Source organism: Electrona antarctica, assembly GCF_951216825.1.
Source record: "Electrona antarctica genome assembly, chromosome: 15".
NCBI classification, from domain to species: domain Eukaryota; kingdom Metazoa; phylum Chordata; class Actinopteri; order Myctophiformes; family Myctophidae; genus Electrona; species Electrona antarctica.
This window is the reverse complement of record NC_136796.1, coordinates 14,835,687-14,853,902: the sequence shown is the minus strand read 5'-3', so window position 1 is coordinate 14,853,902 and position 18,216 is coordinate 14,835,687. Positions and strand designations below refer to the sequence as shown.

The window sequence follows — 18,216 nt, the reverse complement described above, 5'->3', positions numbered from 1 at the left end:
ACAGTGTTTGTTTACATACTAGTAGCCCTCGTTGACTGTGTTTGTTTAGTTAGCAACCGGGTTAGCCATAGCCACATGATTGACAACGACGTCATCTGCTTTCCTACTATTTTGATTGGTTGGTATGAACCAATCGCCGAAGACTGACGCTTTGGCAACGTCCATCCCAGAAACCGCTGCCGTGGGAAGGGCTTTCAGTCTGAATAATGTAAGAAGAGTGTGTGGGTGGAGGCTTGCTGCCTGGCCGCGCTGAAGCTGTAACTAAGTAGCTCCCAGTGGTGGAAAAAAATCGTTTTTACTTAAAAGTATCAATACTGTAATCTAGAACTAGTCTGTTACAAGTAGCCTAAAAGTCCGGAATTCAAAATGTACTTGAGTAAATTACAAAAGTATTGGCATCAAAATGTATTTAATAGTACCAGAGTAAAAGTGCTCATTATGCAGAATGTGAATTTCAACTTCAAGTTTTAAAATGTCAAAAAATATTTTGAAAATAGCCGATCGGAAATCTACAATAGTTATAACTGGTCTAAAAAAATGTCTAGGGGGCACGGTGGCACAGTTGGTAGTGCTGTCGCCTCACAGCTAGAAGGTCCTGGGTTCGATTCCCGCTCGGGACGCTGTGGGTGCTGGCGGCGTGTTAACTCCTCCGTGTCATCGGTGCCCATACCCGAGGCGGGGTTGGCGAAATGGCCTTTCTGTGTGGAGTTTGCATGTTCTCCCCGTGTCCCCTAGGGTAGGTACCCTCACAAAAAACATGCAGTAATCCTGGTCTCTAAACTGCCTCCCCCTGGCCAGCCAGGGCGCCTGATGGAGGGGAAAGGAACTGGTTGGAATAACGTGTTCCTTCCACGTGCTATGTCCAACCAGGGAAACTCCCCCCTGTCAGGTGTAAAAGGAGCAACTTGGACACTCAGGCATGAAGGAAGCATGAGTTCAAGTCCGTTGCTCTCCCCATGTCCCCCATATATGGGGACTAGGTTGGCGGAGGGTGTGTAGAGAGCCCAGGATCACATTAGATAATTGACACAGGGGTGAAAAATGGGTTACAAAATCGTGGTATAAAAATTAAAAAAAGTCTAGCGGTCTAGGCTTAGGTTAGACGTTGAAACAACGTCGTTTCAACAGCTAGTCGTTTTAAAAAAACGTCTACGGTCTATATATATAGGCTAGACATTTAAGAAACAGCTAGTCAACGTCTAAGCTAAGCCTAGACCGCTAAAGAAGTTTCACTGTTTTTCACTGTTTTAGACGACTATTGCTCAGTGATGGCTTCCTATAGAAGCTCTTCTTCACTACCACCTATAGCCCTTCAGTGATGGCTTCCTATAGAAGCTCTTCTTCACTACCATCTATAGCCCTTCAGCGTTGACCATATCTCATGCACCGCCTTTATTCTACGGCCACGCCCACTGTGTCGTTCAGCGTTGACCATATCTCATGCACCGCCTTTATTCTACGGCCACGCCCACTGTGTCGTTCAGCGTTGACCATATCTCATGCACCGCCTTTATTCTACGGCCACGCCCACTGTGTCGTTCAGCGTTGACCATATCTCATGCACCGCCTTTATTCTACGGCCACGCTGCCCTTGAAGGAGAATTCAGCCCAAGCTGTTTTTTTACCTTAAGTTGTAGACCCGTATCCATTCGTCACTGGAAAAAAAAACAGCCGAGCATTCCATACCGTTTTAGCGGATTTACCCTCCGTAGCAGCCCTTATGCTAGATATCTTCTTCAATCGCGCAAAAATGTTTTTTTTTAAAGTTTACATCTGTTCTAGATGCTGTGAAAAGTAAGTCCCATGGAGTGTTGTTCCATGACATCCACATAGTGTAGAACCAGCCTATCTATTAATTAGCATTACGTGCAGCATTACGTGAGTAATTCATTGGATATGGGTTTGACGTTTGTGGTTGTGCTAATGTTAAACGGACAGCTGCTGCTAGTGGGATTCTTGACATTATTCCGGTAGAGTTTCTCAGCCCTAGCGGTCACTTTATCGCCTTTACGGCGTATTACTGGTTATTATTATTATTATTATTTGTATCAAAAGTTCTCTAATTAAACCGTGAGAGTGGGAAGCCTCAACCGTTTGGCACTTTGTGACCCGTGTTGGGAATTTAACCCGTAACTCTGAGGCTTTGTCCGTTCATCGGTAATTACCCTCTCCCACCAGCACGGCTCCTTCCAGGGAATCTTAAATGTGTGCAGCTAATCCAACCGCAGACCCAGAAGCAGGTTTGGGATTCTAATTCCAGTCTGCCAATCAATTCCCAAGTTGCCAATCAATTCCCAAGTCGCCACTCGCCGGAGCCCCAGCTCACCATGCTTAAAGCATGAGTGCTGCTTTGAAGATGTGCTGAACTTTTCAACCTGATGGATTAGGCATTTACTTAAAACACGCCCCCACACATTACACCCCATGGCTAAGCAATTCCGTCGAAGTGTGGAGGTACTGTACTGTATATATATCAATCTTTTTTCATTTGTTTTTGTTCTACAGTCACTAAGTAGGTTATCATTGGATGTACAATTCTTGAGACAGCTCAGCCATTTGCTTGGCCACCCTTCGTTGCTTTTAAGGTAACAGAATCCAAACCCTCTAACCCCTCGTTTATTATCACCGGGAACCAAATCACAAAGGAAAGTCCAATCAATAGGGCTACCTGAAAGAGAGTCAGGTGCTTATGAGAGAGAGAGAGAGAGAGAGAGAGAGAGAGAGAGAGAGAGAGAGAGAGAGAGAGAGAGAGAGAGAGAGAGAGAGAGAGAGAGAGAGAGAGAGAGAGAGAGAGAAAGAGAGAGAGGGGAGAGAGAGAGAGGGGTGGGGGGGGGGGGGGGGGTGGGGGGTCTGTACGGGCCATGCCTAGCCTCCTGCTCAGATGGTTCTTAAAAAGAATAAATCGATGGCAACTGTTCTGCAACACTTGGCTGACACTGCAGGCTTTCCAGCTCAGTACTGACGATGTACCGAACGGGCCCAGTCAGTAGGTGTATGCAGCAGGGATGACAACATTGCTATTGTATTTCTGCCACCTTCAGTGTAGAAGGCTTTATCTGTCTTCAAATCCATGTTAAAGGTCTTTGTTCCCTCAGGAGGGCCCACACCGGACAGTGGACACTACTACTTAAACTTAACTCTCCTTTTCAGAAAAAGCTATAAAGTTTATCAAGTCAATTACGGTGTTTTCAAGCGATGTCAGGCAAATTCAGGCTGCTTGGTTGGTGCAGGTCCCTGTGGGTTTACTGTCCATGGTTTGTATATAGTCCATTTACATGTAGCATCCCAGAGGTGTTCAGGTGGGACACAGACACTAATTAAGGATAACTTGCTTGCCGCTGCTTATCTTCTCCTTTATTTTTTTTATTAGGTTTTCTTAACCAATTTAGACCTGAAAATTTTACTTTTCCGAAAGAATATATATTCAAAGATTTCTGCCGCATTTTCACGATTTTTCAAAAATAGCAGACCTACAAGCTCGTAGCGCGCCACTCGGTGGCGCGCTATGAGCTTGTAGATCTGCTATTTTTCAATAGCTAAAGTATAACATAATGCTTAGTTAAAACACCAAAAGGGGTTCCCGTCCAGAATGGTTAAAGTGATGTTGGTTGGTAGAACGTTCGGTTTTACAGACATCTGGGCATGATCTAAGTCCAAATATTATTGATCGTTTTTATGAGCGGGCAACCGAAACTAACAATTCCATTCACTCCACTCACTTATAGAAGTTACAGTATAATGAATGGGAAACATACAGTCCTCGCTTGTATCTACAACATGTTTGTTCCGTGCATATTTCACATAGTGATGGTGTCATCATTGCTTGCTTTCACTGACATTGGTGACAATTTGTTGTACTAGAGAACTTAATAATAATTGATACAGCAATTTCACGTTCTGCCAAATTATGTAGTTTAATATAATATCGACAGAAGAATCTGCTTTGTTTATGTGTGTTTATGTGCTGATAAAAGTGAAAATGAATCACTACTTCTGTTTAATCGATCACACCGCTCAGACACAACAGATAAGGAAGGATGATTGCAGGACAAGAGTTCTTCTAATTCTATACCTTTGAGTTTGTAAAAGTTCACAGTGGAAAGCAAATTTAAGGTGGCGAACTTTAAAGATGATCCAACGCACCTCTGTTTCAGTTGAAGTAGAAAAACGACCAAGGCATTTCGGCCAGAGGCCTTCGTCAGCGTCCAGTGGACTCTTGCTTTTCCAATGAAATAAAGGATTTTCTACTTCAACTGAAACAGAGCTGCCTTGGACCATCTTTAAAGTTCGCCACCTTCAATTTGCTTCCCACTGTGAACTTTTACAAAGTCAAAGGTATAGAACTTTTAAAGAACTCTTGTCCTGCTTGCATTTAGTAAAACCCTCTCCAAAGAGCACCTGTTTGCAGTTTTCTACAACTAAGGACCCACGAAGCGGCCTCATGGTGGCGCTATAATAGTCCACTACGTTTTGACCTATAACCTTTGGTCATAAAGTCACAAATTATTTCCCCCCGGATTACTTGGATCATGACACAACAAAAGATTTTCCACCATTTTGTCTAGATTTTCCTTCCTTTGGGCAGGTCTTCATCACCATCGACCACACCTTTCTCTGAGCTCAAAACAACTCCAACTATGCAACCTCTGCAGCTTCAAACCCAGAAATGGTAAATGGTGCATTTATATAGCGCCTTTATCCAAGGCGCTTTACATAGATTGTGCATTACATTCACCCATTCACACACACATGGCAGTGGAAACCATGCAAGGCACCAACCAGCACATCAGGAGCAATTAGGGGTTCAGTGTCTTGCTCAAGGACACTTCGACACTAACTCTGGGGGAGCCCGGGTTCAAACTAGCAACCTTGCGGTTACCATCCAGCCACTCTACCCCTGATCCACCGCCGCCCCAATAATTGTGACATAAAACAATCATAGTTAATTTGAGTTTCTTACCATCATGATTGAGTTCTTGTTAGGTGCACTGGTCAAATAAAAACGACAGAACGACTTACACCACACAGCCTTGACATGTGTCACTAGACCAGTGGACCACCGGTGTCCCTTTCTATAAGCTCAGCTAGTGAGTGACCTTTTCAACCTGTACTCCAAGCCTTGACTCTCAAAATCAGATTAACTGATTAACAGCAGAGTTCGTACCCAATAACCTTGGACACACAAAACAAGGTCCTTAACCCACTGCGCTACATGCTGCTGCTACAGTACATCACAGTGTTCACTTTGACATTTTCCACATTTTTGAATTTCAAACGTTCAAGCTTTTTCTTTCTGTATGCTTTTTATTACAGATCATTAGAGAGAGAAATGAAACTAAGGGAAAGGAGAGACATGATGATGTTGCGAAAGGATGATGATAATGTTGATATCATCATCATCATGATTAAAGTATTCTATCCGCATATGTCTTAACATCTCATACTGCCGAGTAGACAGTGTCCTTTTACTGATTGTGCAATATATTCTGAGGATCCAGGCAGTTTGTACACGAGGGGAGTCTGTTTAAACACAACTCTTTATTTTATTATCGTCTGCTAAACTTGATCCAGATAAGACATCCAGAAAGACAAACACTGCACACACCGGATGTTCATACACACACACACACACACACACACACACACACACACACACACACACACACACACACACACACACACACACACACACACACACACACACACACACACACACACACACACACACACACACACACACACACACACACACACACACACACACGCGCACACACACACACACACACACACACACACACACACACACTATCTGAAGCCTCTTTCTGCTCTCATGTGCATGCAGGGAGTGACCTGGGAGTGACAGAAATGTGTGCCCTCAATCTTGGAGAAAAATACTGTGGTCCCGAGCAGCCTATTTTATCAGAATTCCCCACAAAGATAATTGAAAAAAAAAAACAACAACGATCCTATGTCTTTTGTTTTCGTGTTGATCGTGGACATACTGTATATGCAGGACGCAACAAAGGCATTTACTTCTAAACTAGGTAAGACAATGAATGACACATTATGCAGCCACTGCACTGAACTGTCAGTACTGTGTAACTATATGCAGCTGTGCGTACTCATTTGGATCAGTAGGCTGTGCTTCAGTTGTGTGCGCTCACGTTTATATATAAGTAAGACGCGCAAACGCGGGAAGCGAACGCAGCTCGTAAATTGCAATAACAACAATTAGAATAGATTACGTACTTTAAGGTTTTTTTTAAGTTATTTTTTTATTTTGTAAGTGTTTTTTTAGTATGTGTGTGTGCGTGTGTGTGTTTTTTGTTTTTTTTAAGTTTTCTTTAAGTTTTCTTTTTAAGTTTTTTCTTTTTAAGTTTTTTTTAAAAGTTTTTTTTAAGTTAAGTTTTGTGTGTGTGTGTGTGTGTGTGTGTGTGTGTGTTTTTTGTGTGATACAGCTGCGCCCTCTGGTGGCGGGCAGGTGGTGTTACAGCGTGACACACACACACACACACACACACACAGACAGACATGTTCTGCTAGGTCTCATTGTTAGTGCTCACTGCGTTCGCAATAAACTATGAAAAGCAAATAACCTATATACTGTATGTGTGACAGATAGTGGTTTATCACTGTTTGGAGTCACTGTATTGTACAGTATATGGGATAATGGCAGAGTCTGGCACAGTAAATTGTATTTGTATTTGGTACTGTAAATGTGGACTTGTAGAGCAGCAATACATGCAATCTTTCTGTTCTGTTCCCTTTTGTGTTCGCCACTATGAATACGATGTGCAGTACTAATACAAAACATGTTTCTGCGCAATGCTGGCGCTGCCTCCCCACCAGGGCAAATGTGAAACTCCATGTTGAGGTGTGTCCCTGTGCACTTGTTGGGAGAGATGTGACACACAGATGAGGTGGACCCATAGAGTATATAAAAGGATAGAGACTGAACTGGCGCGAAGCTCCGCCCCCCCAGCTATTCATGTCAGTGGAAGTTGCTCAGTGGCGTTTTGAAGCACCCGGAAGACTGCCGGAAGTACCGTCTCAGAACGTCTACTTCCGCATTTGACCACCAAAATGTGGTGGTCAAATGCGGAAGTGCAACCGAGCGCTCAATGTTAAAGCCCAGCTGCACGGGGTTTCCCGGTCATGAATCCACGGGTCCGCTTGTAGTCCCTCCTCCTACCACTAGGGCCCAGTGCTTCAACGTTGAATAGCCTCACTGGACCCTTGGGTGAACCCGATTAGCTCCGTAGCACCATAGGAAAAAATCTAATTGTTCACCAAACCACATAATTTTGATTCCCAGCTGCAGAATGTGTGCCTTCATTGAAAATTCAGCTGCTGGGAATCACAAATGTTTGCAGATGATGTGGGTTTGTGACTTCATTAGTTAACAATGAGACTTCATTCCTTTAAAGTTCTGCAAAGGTAATCATGTCCACCTCTGCTATATCACATCTTTCCCAGTAAAGGGACACACATGTACTGTACCTCATGCATGGTAAGTTACAGAAAGCAGATTTTAGAAAGTGATTTATTTTCTCTCTCCTCCTTCTTTGTGTCTTTTGTCCTCATTCCGTTTTTGTGTGTATAGTAGGACTGTAGGTGATGTCTACTGTCCTTGTCTTAAAAGAATGCGACACTATGATTTAATGATGATATAAGCACAAGTGTGTATACAAGAAAGGGAGCTTAAATTTTAAATAATTGGGACTGCGCTACATGGCATACAAACTTTGCAATTATGTTTCTTGTCAAATAGTTGACACAAAAACTTTGCCATTAACGTGTTAATTAGCACTCTAATTAATGATAAAACTATAAAGTTGGCTCCGTGTTCGATTGCTTCCCCTTCAGCCTCAATGCATTGGAAAAAGAGCAAGGTAGTGGATGAGGCCTTTCTTCCTTTTTAAGAGTTTTCCATTTCAAATCGCGCTGGATAAATAAAGCGACTGTGAATGCATCTAAAGACTCTTAAGGCTAATTCATAGTCTGGATTTTCGGTGGTGGGGTGACTACCGAACTACAACATGACGTCACGAGCCGCGGTGAAGAGCAAACCACCGCCCCAGCCCTTCTCTCTGTTTTTACTCACCACCGCTCAACGTTATTTCAGCTCCGGTGGTCACCTCACCACTGGAGCGGTGGTCACCTCACCACCGAAAATCAAGACTATGAATGAAGTGATTAATCCGATCGACGCGACCACCTTCACCATTGTTGTTGTCGGTAGAGGAGGAGGCCGTCTTCTTTTACAGCCAAATAGAATGGTGGTGAACGGTGGCGGTTGCTGAACTATCGGCGCCCCCTGCTGGCCTGGAATGAGTTAAGTAGCCTACGATCAGATCTCCCTCCTCTGAAAGGTTGGCAGCCCTGTAGGGTTTTGGTGCAAAGTGGAAATGTTCCAAATGGCATCCTTGAACAAGCAACCTTCTGTCTCTAGAACATGGACTTACTGTATCACGGGGCCACAGAAGCATGGAAGATAAACAGTGACTAGTAAAATACCTAGGATTTGAAATCATGTTGGATAGGACATTTGAAATGAAAGCTCTTAAGTAGCCTCGATACCCAGGCTTTCATTTCGTCTGCGCGAAAAATGAAAGCCTGGATTTACGCATGGGCTGCACTGGCATAAACGTGGGAGTCAACCCTTCCGCGTAGGCGTCGCTTCAAATGATGTGACGTCAGGGCTCTGATCGGTGTGCACCCGTCAAAATAACACCGTGAGGAAATCATTACCAGTGGAACTTCAAACGAGGCTATGCGAGGAAAATGAGGAGAATGGCTAAAGAACCCACCACACCGTCTAAGAAAAAAACCAACGTGTGCCGACTCTGTGGAAATAACTTTGACAGTCCGTTAGAATGGTATACTCCAGCAACCAGTGGTTTCTGCTTCTGGTCGACACAATAACAGTGCTGCACTGGGGGGGAGGAGAGACCGGGGCTGACGGACAGATCGGTGAACCAATGGTAGGGGTGCGTAAATCTGAGCCGCGGCCCTCCCATCTAGGCCAGAAAGGTCTAGCGTTAGCTCAGGCTAGTTCTTAAGTAATGTTCACTCCCACATTTCTGAATTCCCCACAAAGATAATTGAAAAAAACAAACAACAACGATCCTATGTCTTTTGTTTTCGTGTTGATCGTGGACATACTGTATATGCAGGACGCAACAAAGGCATTTACTTCTAAACTAGGTAAGACAATGAATGACACATTATGCAGCCACTGCACTGAACTGTCAGTACTGTGTAACTATGCAGCTGTGCGTACTCATTTGGATCAGTAGGCTGTGCTTCAGTTGTGTGCGCTCACGTTTATATATAAGTAAGACGCGCAAACGCGGGAAGCGAACGCAGCTCGTAAATTGCAATAACAACAATTAGAATAGATTACGTACTTTAAGGTTTTTTTTAAGTTATTTTTTTATTTTTTAAGTGTTTTTTTAGTATGTGTGTGTGCGTGTGTGTGTTTTTTTTTTTTTTTTAAGTTTCTTTAAGTTTTCTTTTTAAGTTTTTCTTTTTAAGTTTTTTTTAAAAGTTTTTTTTAAGTTAAGTTTTGTGTGTGTGTGTGTGTGTGTGTGTTTTTTTTTGTGTGTGATACAGCTGCGCCCTCTGGTGGCGGGCAGGTGGTGTTACAGCGTGACACACACACACACACACACACACAGACAGACATGTTCTGCTAGGTCTCATTGTTAGTGCTCACTGCGTTCGCAATAAACTATGAAAAGCAAATAACCTATATACTGTATGTGTGACAGATAGTGGTTTATCACTGTTTGGAGTCACTGTATTGTACAGTATATGGGATAATGGCAGAGTCTGGCACAGTAAATTGTATTTGTATTTGGTACTGTAAATGTGGACTTGTAGAGCAGCAATACATGCAGTCTTTCTTTTCTGTTCCCTTTTGTGTTCGCCACTATGAATACGATGTGCAGTACTTAAAAGTAATAAAAAACATGTTTCTGCGCAATGCTGGCGCTGCCTAACCTGACTCCGCCAGATGGGGCAGCAGAGAGTACACTGCAGCAGCTAGAGGCGGGATCAAGGCATACACAGTGCTGCCTTGATCCCGCCTCTAGCTGCTGCTGATTGGCCAGGCCGTTTTGTGGCCGGGCATCAAGTCTGCCTGAGAGTTCCCAGATGGGAGCAGGAGGGGGGAACCCAGTGTACTCTCTGCTGCCCCATCTGGCGGAGTCAGGTTAGGCGCTGCCTCCCCACCAGGGCAAATGTGAAACTCCATGTTGAGGTGTGTCCCTGTGCACTTGTTGGGAGAGATGTGACACACAGATGAGGTGGACCCGATTAGCTCTGTTCACCAAACCACATCATTTTGATTCCCAGCTGCAGAATGTGTGCCTTCATTGAAAATTCAGCTGCTGGGAATCACAAATGTTTGCAGATGATGTGGGTTTGTGACTTCATTAGTTAACAATGAGACTTTATTCCTTTAAAGTTCTGCAAAGGTAATCATGTCCACCTCTGCTATATCACATCTTTCCCAGTAAAGGGACACACATGTACTGTACCTCATGCACGGTAAGTTACAGAAAGCAGATTTTAGAAAGTGATTTATTTTCTCTCTCCTCCTTCTTTGTGTCTTTTGTCCTCATTCTGTTTTTGTGTGTATAGTAGGACTGTAGGTGATGTCTACTGTCCTTGTCTTAAAATAATGCGACACTATGATTTAACGATGATATAAGCACAAGTGTGTATACAAGAAAGGGAGCTTAAATTTTAAATAATTGGGACTGCGCTACATGGCATGCAAACTTTGCAATTATGTTTCTTGTCAAAATAGTTGACACAAAACCTTTGCCATTAACGTGTTAATTAGCACTCTAATTAATGATAAAACTATAAAGTTGGCTCCGTATTCGATTGCTTCCCCTTCAGACTCAATGCATTGGAAAAAGAGCAAGGTAGTGGATGAGGCCTTTCTAGGCCTTTTTAAGAGCTTTCCATTTCAAATCGCGCTGGATAAATAAAGCGACTGTGTTTAGTGGCTCAATAGCTCTTCCACGTGACCGCGCATCTAAAATATGAATGCATCTAAAGACTCTTAAGGCTCATTCATAGTCTGGATTTTCGGTGGTGGGGTGACTACCGAACTACAACATGACGTCACGAGCCGCGGTGAAGAGCAAACCACCGCCCCAGCCCTTCTCTCTGTTTTTACTCGCCACCGCTCAACGTTATTTCAGCCCCGGTGGTCACCTCACCACCGGAGCGGACTATGAATGAGCCTTTAGCGAGTGATTAATCCAATCGACGCGACCACCTTCACCATTTTTGTTGTCGGTAGAGGAGGAGGCCGTCTTCTTTTACAGCCAAATAGGCTGTAAAAGGCCAGCAGGCGCCCCCTGCTGGCCTGGAATGAGTTAAGTAGCCTACGATCAGATCTCCCTCCTCTGAAAAGTTGGCAGCCCTGTAGGGTTTTGGTGCAAAGTGGAAATGTTCCAAATGGCATCCTTGAACAAGCAACCTTCTGTCTCTAGAACATGGACATACTGTATCACCGTGCCACAGAAGCATGGAAGATAAACGGTGACTAGCAAAATACCTAGGATTTGAAATCATGATGGATAGGACATTTGAAATGAATTCCGGGCAGTATTATGCGTGTCTTAAGTACCAGGTCTTATTACTTAACTTAAGACCTGGAGGCGTGATCAATGCCATTTGGCTATTCTGAGTGGCCAAACAGCATTGACCACGCCTCCAGGTCTTAAGTTAAGTCATAAGACCTGGTACCTAAGACACGCATAATACTGCCCGAAAGCTCTTAAGTAATGTTCACTCCCACATTTCTGAAATGCTTACACTCATGGCACTATATAAACACTTTGGATAGAACTAGCTTATTTGACCAATTCATCCTTTAAGTCCCGCCCGTGGTTGTGCCCCTGTTCGCACCCATTGGTTGCAGTTTCGTGGTTGGACAAAAAATCCTCTCTCTACATCCACTACCATTGAAATAACATGTTTTTCAGTTGCTTCATATTGATATTCTGTGCACTCAATTGTTATTGTAAACTCGGTGTCAGTAAAAAGGAACATCACAGGTGCAGCACGGTGACTCGGCATATCATGTTTGTTTTTAGTTTTTTCCAAAAATGATGTTTTCGCAAATTCAACATGAACAAGGCGGAACCAGGGCGGAACAATTAGTCAGTCAGCTGGTTAGTCAGTCAGGGACCAATCAGAAGGCTGTCACATTGTGAATAGAGGGTATGCGCATGACATCATCATCAAACCAGGAAGTTATGCAGGAACGCCTACTGAGTGGCAAAAAACTACTTTCTGGCCTTGACAGCCCATACATCCACACAGAAAAGTCATATCTGATTGCATTAAACAACATTAAACAATGTTAAACTCACTTTGCCTGTTGCTTTGCCACTCGATTTGCCACTCGATGTGCCATTCACTTTAAGCATGTGCATACTCTATTGGTATTTTTAGTCACGTGTAGTCCCTGTTTGTGTGTTTGGTTGATGGACAAGGCCCCTCGGCCGTGACACACCAGCTGCTAGCAGGCATGATGGACAGAAGAGGACTGTGGCTGGAAGGAGAGGAGGAGAGAAGCGGCCTCATCCTTGAATCATCCAATGACAGCCTGGCAGTGATGGATGATAAGAGGATGTATTGTCACCGTCCCTCCTCTCTGGTCCTCTCCTCTCCTCTCCCTTCCCATCTCCCTAATCCCTTCTTCTCGCTCACAGACACTTACACTTGTAATTCCCAGCCAGATCCATTGGCATGAAAGCAGTGATTTGAGTTGCCAGAGACAGGGCGGATTAGCAGTGGAGAATCCTGAGTGAAGCCATGGTTTAGCTCAACTCGCTGTATTGCTGCTCTTTTCTCCATTCCTTCTCTGTTCTTTGTTAAGAAAAAACGACATCGTTTTTTTCCCCCTTGTTTAGTTAGTATCCTCTGATCAAAAACCAAGAGTTCATAACATGCTGAGGTCAGTGTAGTAATGTTTCTAATCCTAGACAGAATGGGATAATTCACAATCTGTTCTGTTGTTCATATATATATATATATATATATATATATATATCTCACATTGCTATGTGTTTTTTACAGCATGGCTCCTAGGAGGAGAATCATCTAGAAGAGGGTCTGTCTTTTTTTTGCATGTCTGAACTATTTCGACAATGACAGTGAGAGAGCCTGGAAAGGAGTCAGTTGAGGTGGTTCGGGCATCTGGTTAGGATGCCTCTCGGGCGCCTCCCTAGGGAGGTCCTCGACGCACGTCCCACTGGGAGGAGACCCCGGGGCAGACCAAGGCGCAGTTGGAGGAAACACATCAACTCACTGGCCTTGGAACGTCTCGGAATCCCCCAGGAGGAAGTCACTAATGTTGCTCTGGAGAGGGAAGTCTGGAGCACTCTGGTGGAGCTGTTGCCCCCGCGACCCGACTACGGATAAGCGGTTGAAGATGGATGGATGGATGGACAGTGAGAGAGAGAGAGACAGGCAGACAGAGAGCGGGGAATAACACAGCAAACATGCGGACATGCTATGGACCCCAACCACCCTGTGGCTATTTGGTTAACAGATTTGATAATCTTGGAATTACTTTGTTGTTTCATAGCCTACATTTGGATCTCTTTGAGATTACTGAGCTGTCTCTGGTTGTCTTGCAGCCGTTCCAGATGTGAAAGTCTACTCACCTTTAATTGACTGCAGTTTTCCAAAAGGCTGGGGATATGAATATATGAATAATACTGTGACTAATGGCGCTCGGGTCACACAGTCTTTTTGGAAGGTTTAGCCATGATCTTTCCTGCCACTCTGCACAAGGTAGACTGGAATTTTTTTTATTACTTTCTAATAATTCTCCCTACTACTTCAGTGTCTCTTTTCCACGCTATTATCAAGGACAGCTGCTTTGATCTGACTTGGAAAGGTGTACAGGGAGAGCCAGATGAAGTGCATTTGAGAAAGCAGGAGAGTGAGAGACGGAGGGAAGGAGGAGACTGCTTTACAGCCCTTCATCCATCTGTTCTCATTGTGTCTGTGAAACGCAAACCATTGCTGGCGTCGGTATCAGAGATCTCCTCATCCGCCCCCTGTTTAAAAGACTTTGGCTTAATGACGGAGAGACCGCCTCGTCTTTAAAGTGTGTCATGTGTGTTCAGCTAATCAGCTCTCAGATATGCACAGCTGCCTTATTGTAATCTTTGGCTATTTTACCACTATGATCATATGCTTCACTTTCAGGATAAAGGAAAAGGTTATTAATGAGTCATGGCTATCATCTGGTATATCTTTCTATACCTCATGAAGATCTAGGGTCTTTTCTTCTGCTGATTCAGAGGGTAAGGAAATATAGATTGACATGGACGATCTGGGTGCCTATGGCGTACAGCTAATTCACTGCCAAACAGTGTGGACATTGATACTATTTGGAATATTTGGAGTATTTGGACTACAAGTGATGAATTGACATACGGTATACACTAGCCCCACACACAGACAGATGCATACCGTATGGGACTAAAATCATTCAAATCAAATCTCAGTCTCCGATTGTTGTTTTCCCTCCCTCTGCTCGTGTCTCCTGGCTGTGTTTAAAGGTCCTACAACATGAAGTGCAACTTTTACCATTTTTTTCTGGGCTCCCCCATGTGTCTTCTATCCCCACCAAATTCTGAACAATCAGTCTTTCTCGTCGTATTTATGTACAGTGGTCTCACAACAGGCCAACTGATTTGGTGCTACTCGTGATGTCATAGGTATCCCTACTTTGTATAATCCCCCCCACTCTTCAGTTCCACATTTCGTCTTTGGAGACTGTGGGAGGGGAGGATTGGTGGGCCTTATTATGATGAGTCAAAGATGTTGGAGGGGAGGTGGGCTCCATGCAAAACACAAACAATAACAATAACAAACAAACAAACAAAAATAAGCCTCCACCGTCATGTTCATGTGTACTCTGTATGGCACTGGTTCTTCATTCCACAGTCCTGGGGAGCCAGTGTTCTAATGGTTTTCATTCTCACTTTTAGACCAATTTAGATACTGATACTGACCATGATACTGACATGATATTGACATGATAGAAACATCTAAAATGACACATATGCTGTTCTGGTTTAACAGTAAAATGAGGTATAGTATGGCTCTCCACCTCCAGGCAAATCTCAACTTTGAGCACATGGTATTTTGCGGGTAATTATCAATTACATATTTTCTTTTTCTTTCATGGCACCAGTGGTAATCACTTTAACAATTTACTGCAACAAATTCCTTGTATTCAAACAACAACTCTTTTCAAAGCCAGATGTAGAAAAACCACATCTTCACTTGTATAAGTGTGCAATTCTCGGTTTCACGAGCTTAAAGTGTATAAATGTAATTAGAAAAAGGCTTGAGTATCATCTCATCAATTCAGAGTAAATGACAGTTATTTAAAGACTCACTAGTCGGAGTAATGAGGCATGTAGTTGGTAGACACAGACGCACGCACGCGCACGCGCGCACACACACACACACACACACACACACACACACACACACACACACACACACACACACACACACACACCACACGTGCACACAGTCTCAGAATGAAACTCTTAGACAGGGTGGAAGGCAGGGAGAGAAAGCATGAAAGGACCTCAAGAGAGAGAGGGGTTGAACGAAAGGAGTAAAACCTAATTCATATGTTGTTGTATGACGGTGAAGCCCAAAGACAGAATAAAAACTGAAAAATAGTTTCAGCCTAGAGACACCGGCGTATGGTATAGGAATTAGGCTGAAGAGAGATCCCAACGCAGGCAGCATGATGGCCCCCGGAGAGAGCCGATGGAACCGTTCCAAATGTTCCACTCCAGAATATCTTCAAGGACAATCAGCTAAACAGTTGATAATAAGAGGGCCGTGTGAAATCGATTACTCAAGGTGTTATCTGTGCCGCGAAAAAATGGCTGGTAATTAGTCACGGCTAAAGGAGTGTTACTGAGAGAGTGAGATGGGATTTAATCTTAATAGATTTCCCTGCACGACACATACTGTACTCTGTAGCTCTCCTCCTGAGTGAACTCTCTCATCTGACTCCCCCCCCCCCCCCTCCTTCCTCTGTCTCTCTAGGCCAGTTATCATTTCGAAAGATTAAAAAATAAATACATCACATTTTCAGAAAAACAACAACTATTTATTTTTCAAAAGAACATCATACATACATTCCTGCTGTTTTAGAGAAATTTGAACAGTTTAGTTCAATATCAGGCTATCAATTTAGGCAATTAATCCACAGCGATTTACAGTAAGCAAGAACTACACAAGGTAATACATCAAATACATTAAAAGCATTGTCATCTAGAATCATAAGGAAGCTAAGAGTTGAGTAGGCTATACGATTAATTCATAGAAATCAGCTTTACTACTGTACCATTAAATAAGGCAATGTTAGACACTGAGATAGACACCACAATCCCTACAGTGCAGTATCTTTTGCGACCGAAGGTCGCTCGCAGTTAACTATGGAATCGTGCATTTCCCGTCAATGTGTGTGTTGATTGGTCGGGGTGAGAGAGCATGCGTGACATCATCAGGTATGGAGCACGTGACATCACGTAACATCATCAGGGATGGTGATCAATGTCATCAATTTTAAGACCATAATGGAGATCCCTGATGTCATCAATATTGGCCAGCAACTCTACATCTGACCTCAAACCCTTAGATCTCCATATATGGAGCTGACCTGTTCTGACATTCCATTTCCATATGTTGTCAAATCTCCAAAATATTGGTGCATGGTATGAGTTATGCTCAAAGATGCATTTATGTTCATGTTTGGCAGATGTTCTGGCCTTTTTTTTTGCCGTGGCAGCTTCGGAGACCTTATTTGCTTATGCATAAACCTTATTCGACGAGGTACTGGAGTTCAACGGCCGCTTGTTGACTGAGCAGACTGAGAGTAGAGAGTGTATTCAGGGGTAACCGACAGACAACAAAACCCCTCTGGGCGATTGACAATGGCGGTAGAGTGTTTGCTCCTTGGAGAGACAGACCTGAGGCACGCCATATGTGTTGGTTTAGCGATTAACCGGCTCCCGGATTGATAAAGTCAACTGCCGTGGTCGCTGCCTCTCTGTACATACTGTACTGTAGGTAAAGAGACCCGGTGGGAGGACTAAAGACACTTTTCCGAGGTGCCTTTTTGCTTCAGCCCACACAAATTCTTTGCATAACCACTAATGGCCACGAGCTGTTTGTGTTCTGCTCAGCGTCTGATTGTTTGGTCTCCTCGACTTTCCGTGGGTTGTTTGAACACCTGGTTTTCTAATGTTTTGCTTTGTGCACCTGTAATAGAGCAATTGGCTTGTTAGGTCTTTGCTGGAAATGTGATTGGTTGGGGTGTTTCTCCTTGTTTATTCGCGTGCTACACCAGCAAAAACAATCTTTATATCTCTTATTATTACCTACAATGTAGAAGTCGAAGTTGCTCTGAAGTGTCTGATATTAACAGTATAGCTACAGTATATGCTGACTGGATGATACTGCTTATTAATTTGTTCTCATTCTCAATTTGAATTTCCGTTGCTCTTGCAGAAGCTGAAACAGAAGAACCAGCAGTTAAAGCAGATAATGGACCAACTCCGCAACCTCATCTGGGAGATCAACTCTATGCTGGCTGTCAGAACCTGAAGCATGCCGAGTGCGCACACACACACACACACACACACACACACACACACACACACACACACACACACACACACACACACACACACACACACACACACACACACACACACACACACACACACACACAAAGCAAAATGGACTGGACGTCATGGCTATTAACCAGAGATGTGAGTAGGTGTGCTACAGTGGAAATGTAGGCTTTGACAATACAATCATCACCACCACCCTGAAGATGGCGTGGCAACGATAGAGACGGACGGGAGCGAAGAAATGGGAAAGATGGGGGTAGACACTAACATTTTTGGTGTTAACAGTAGAATCTCTGGGCGGGTTAAGGTGTGCACCATAGCCTACTTATGTATCTGATGCAGCTTGACAGCAAGTCTTGTGTTCGATTCCTGAGCCACGCCTACACTCTTTCCCAGTTTCCTGTCAAGTCTCTGCTGTACAGTACTGTCAATAAAGGCAGAAAAGCCCCCAAAAACAACAACAGTAGAATCTTTGAGTGTTCATTTAACCCTAGCGTCCCATTTT

At 43.7% G+C, this 18,216-nt stretch overlaps 1 protein-coding gene across 2 annotated transcripts in view; it reads left to right on the top strand.

Annotated features, from left to right (window-relative positions):
* Positions 1–17,769, top strand: part of med30 (mediator complex subunit 30) — a 61,203-nt gene extending 43,434 nt beyond the window's left edge. For both annotated transcript variants that reach the window (XM_079522863.1, XM_079522864.1), the window contains one exon: positions 17,587–17,769. In XM_079522863.1, coding sequence (XP_079378989.1) covers positions 17,587–17,682 — 96 coding nt within the window. In that variant the 3' untranslated portion in view covers positions 17,683–17,769. The remainder of the gene's footprint in view (positions 1–17,586) is intronic.
* Positions 17,770–18,216: the final 447 nt, after the last annotated feature.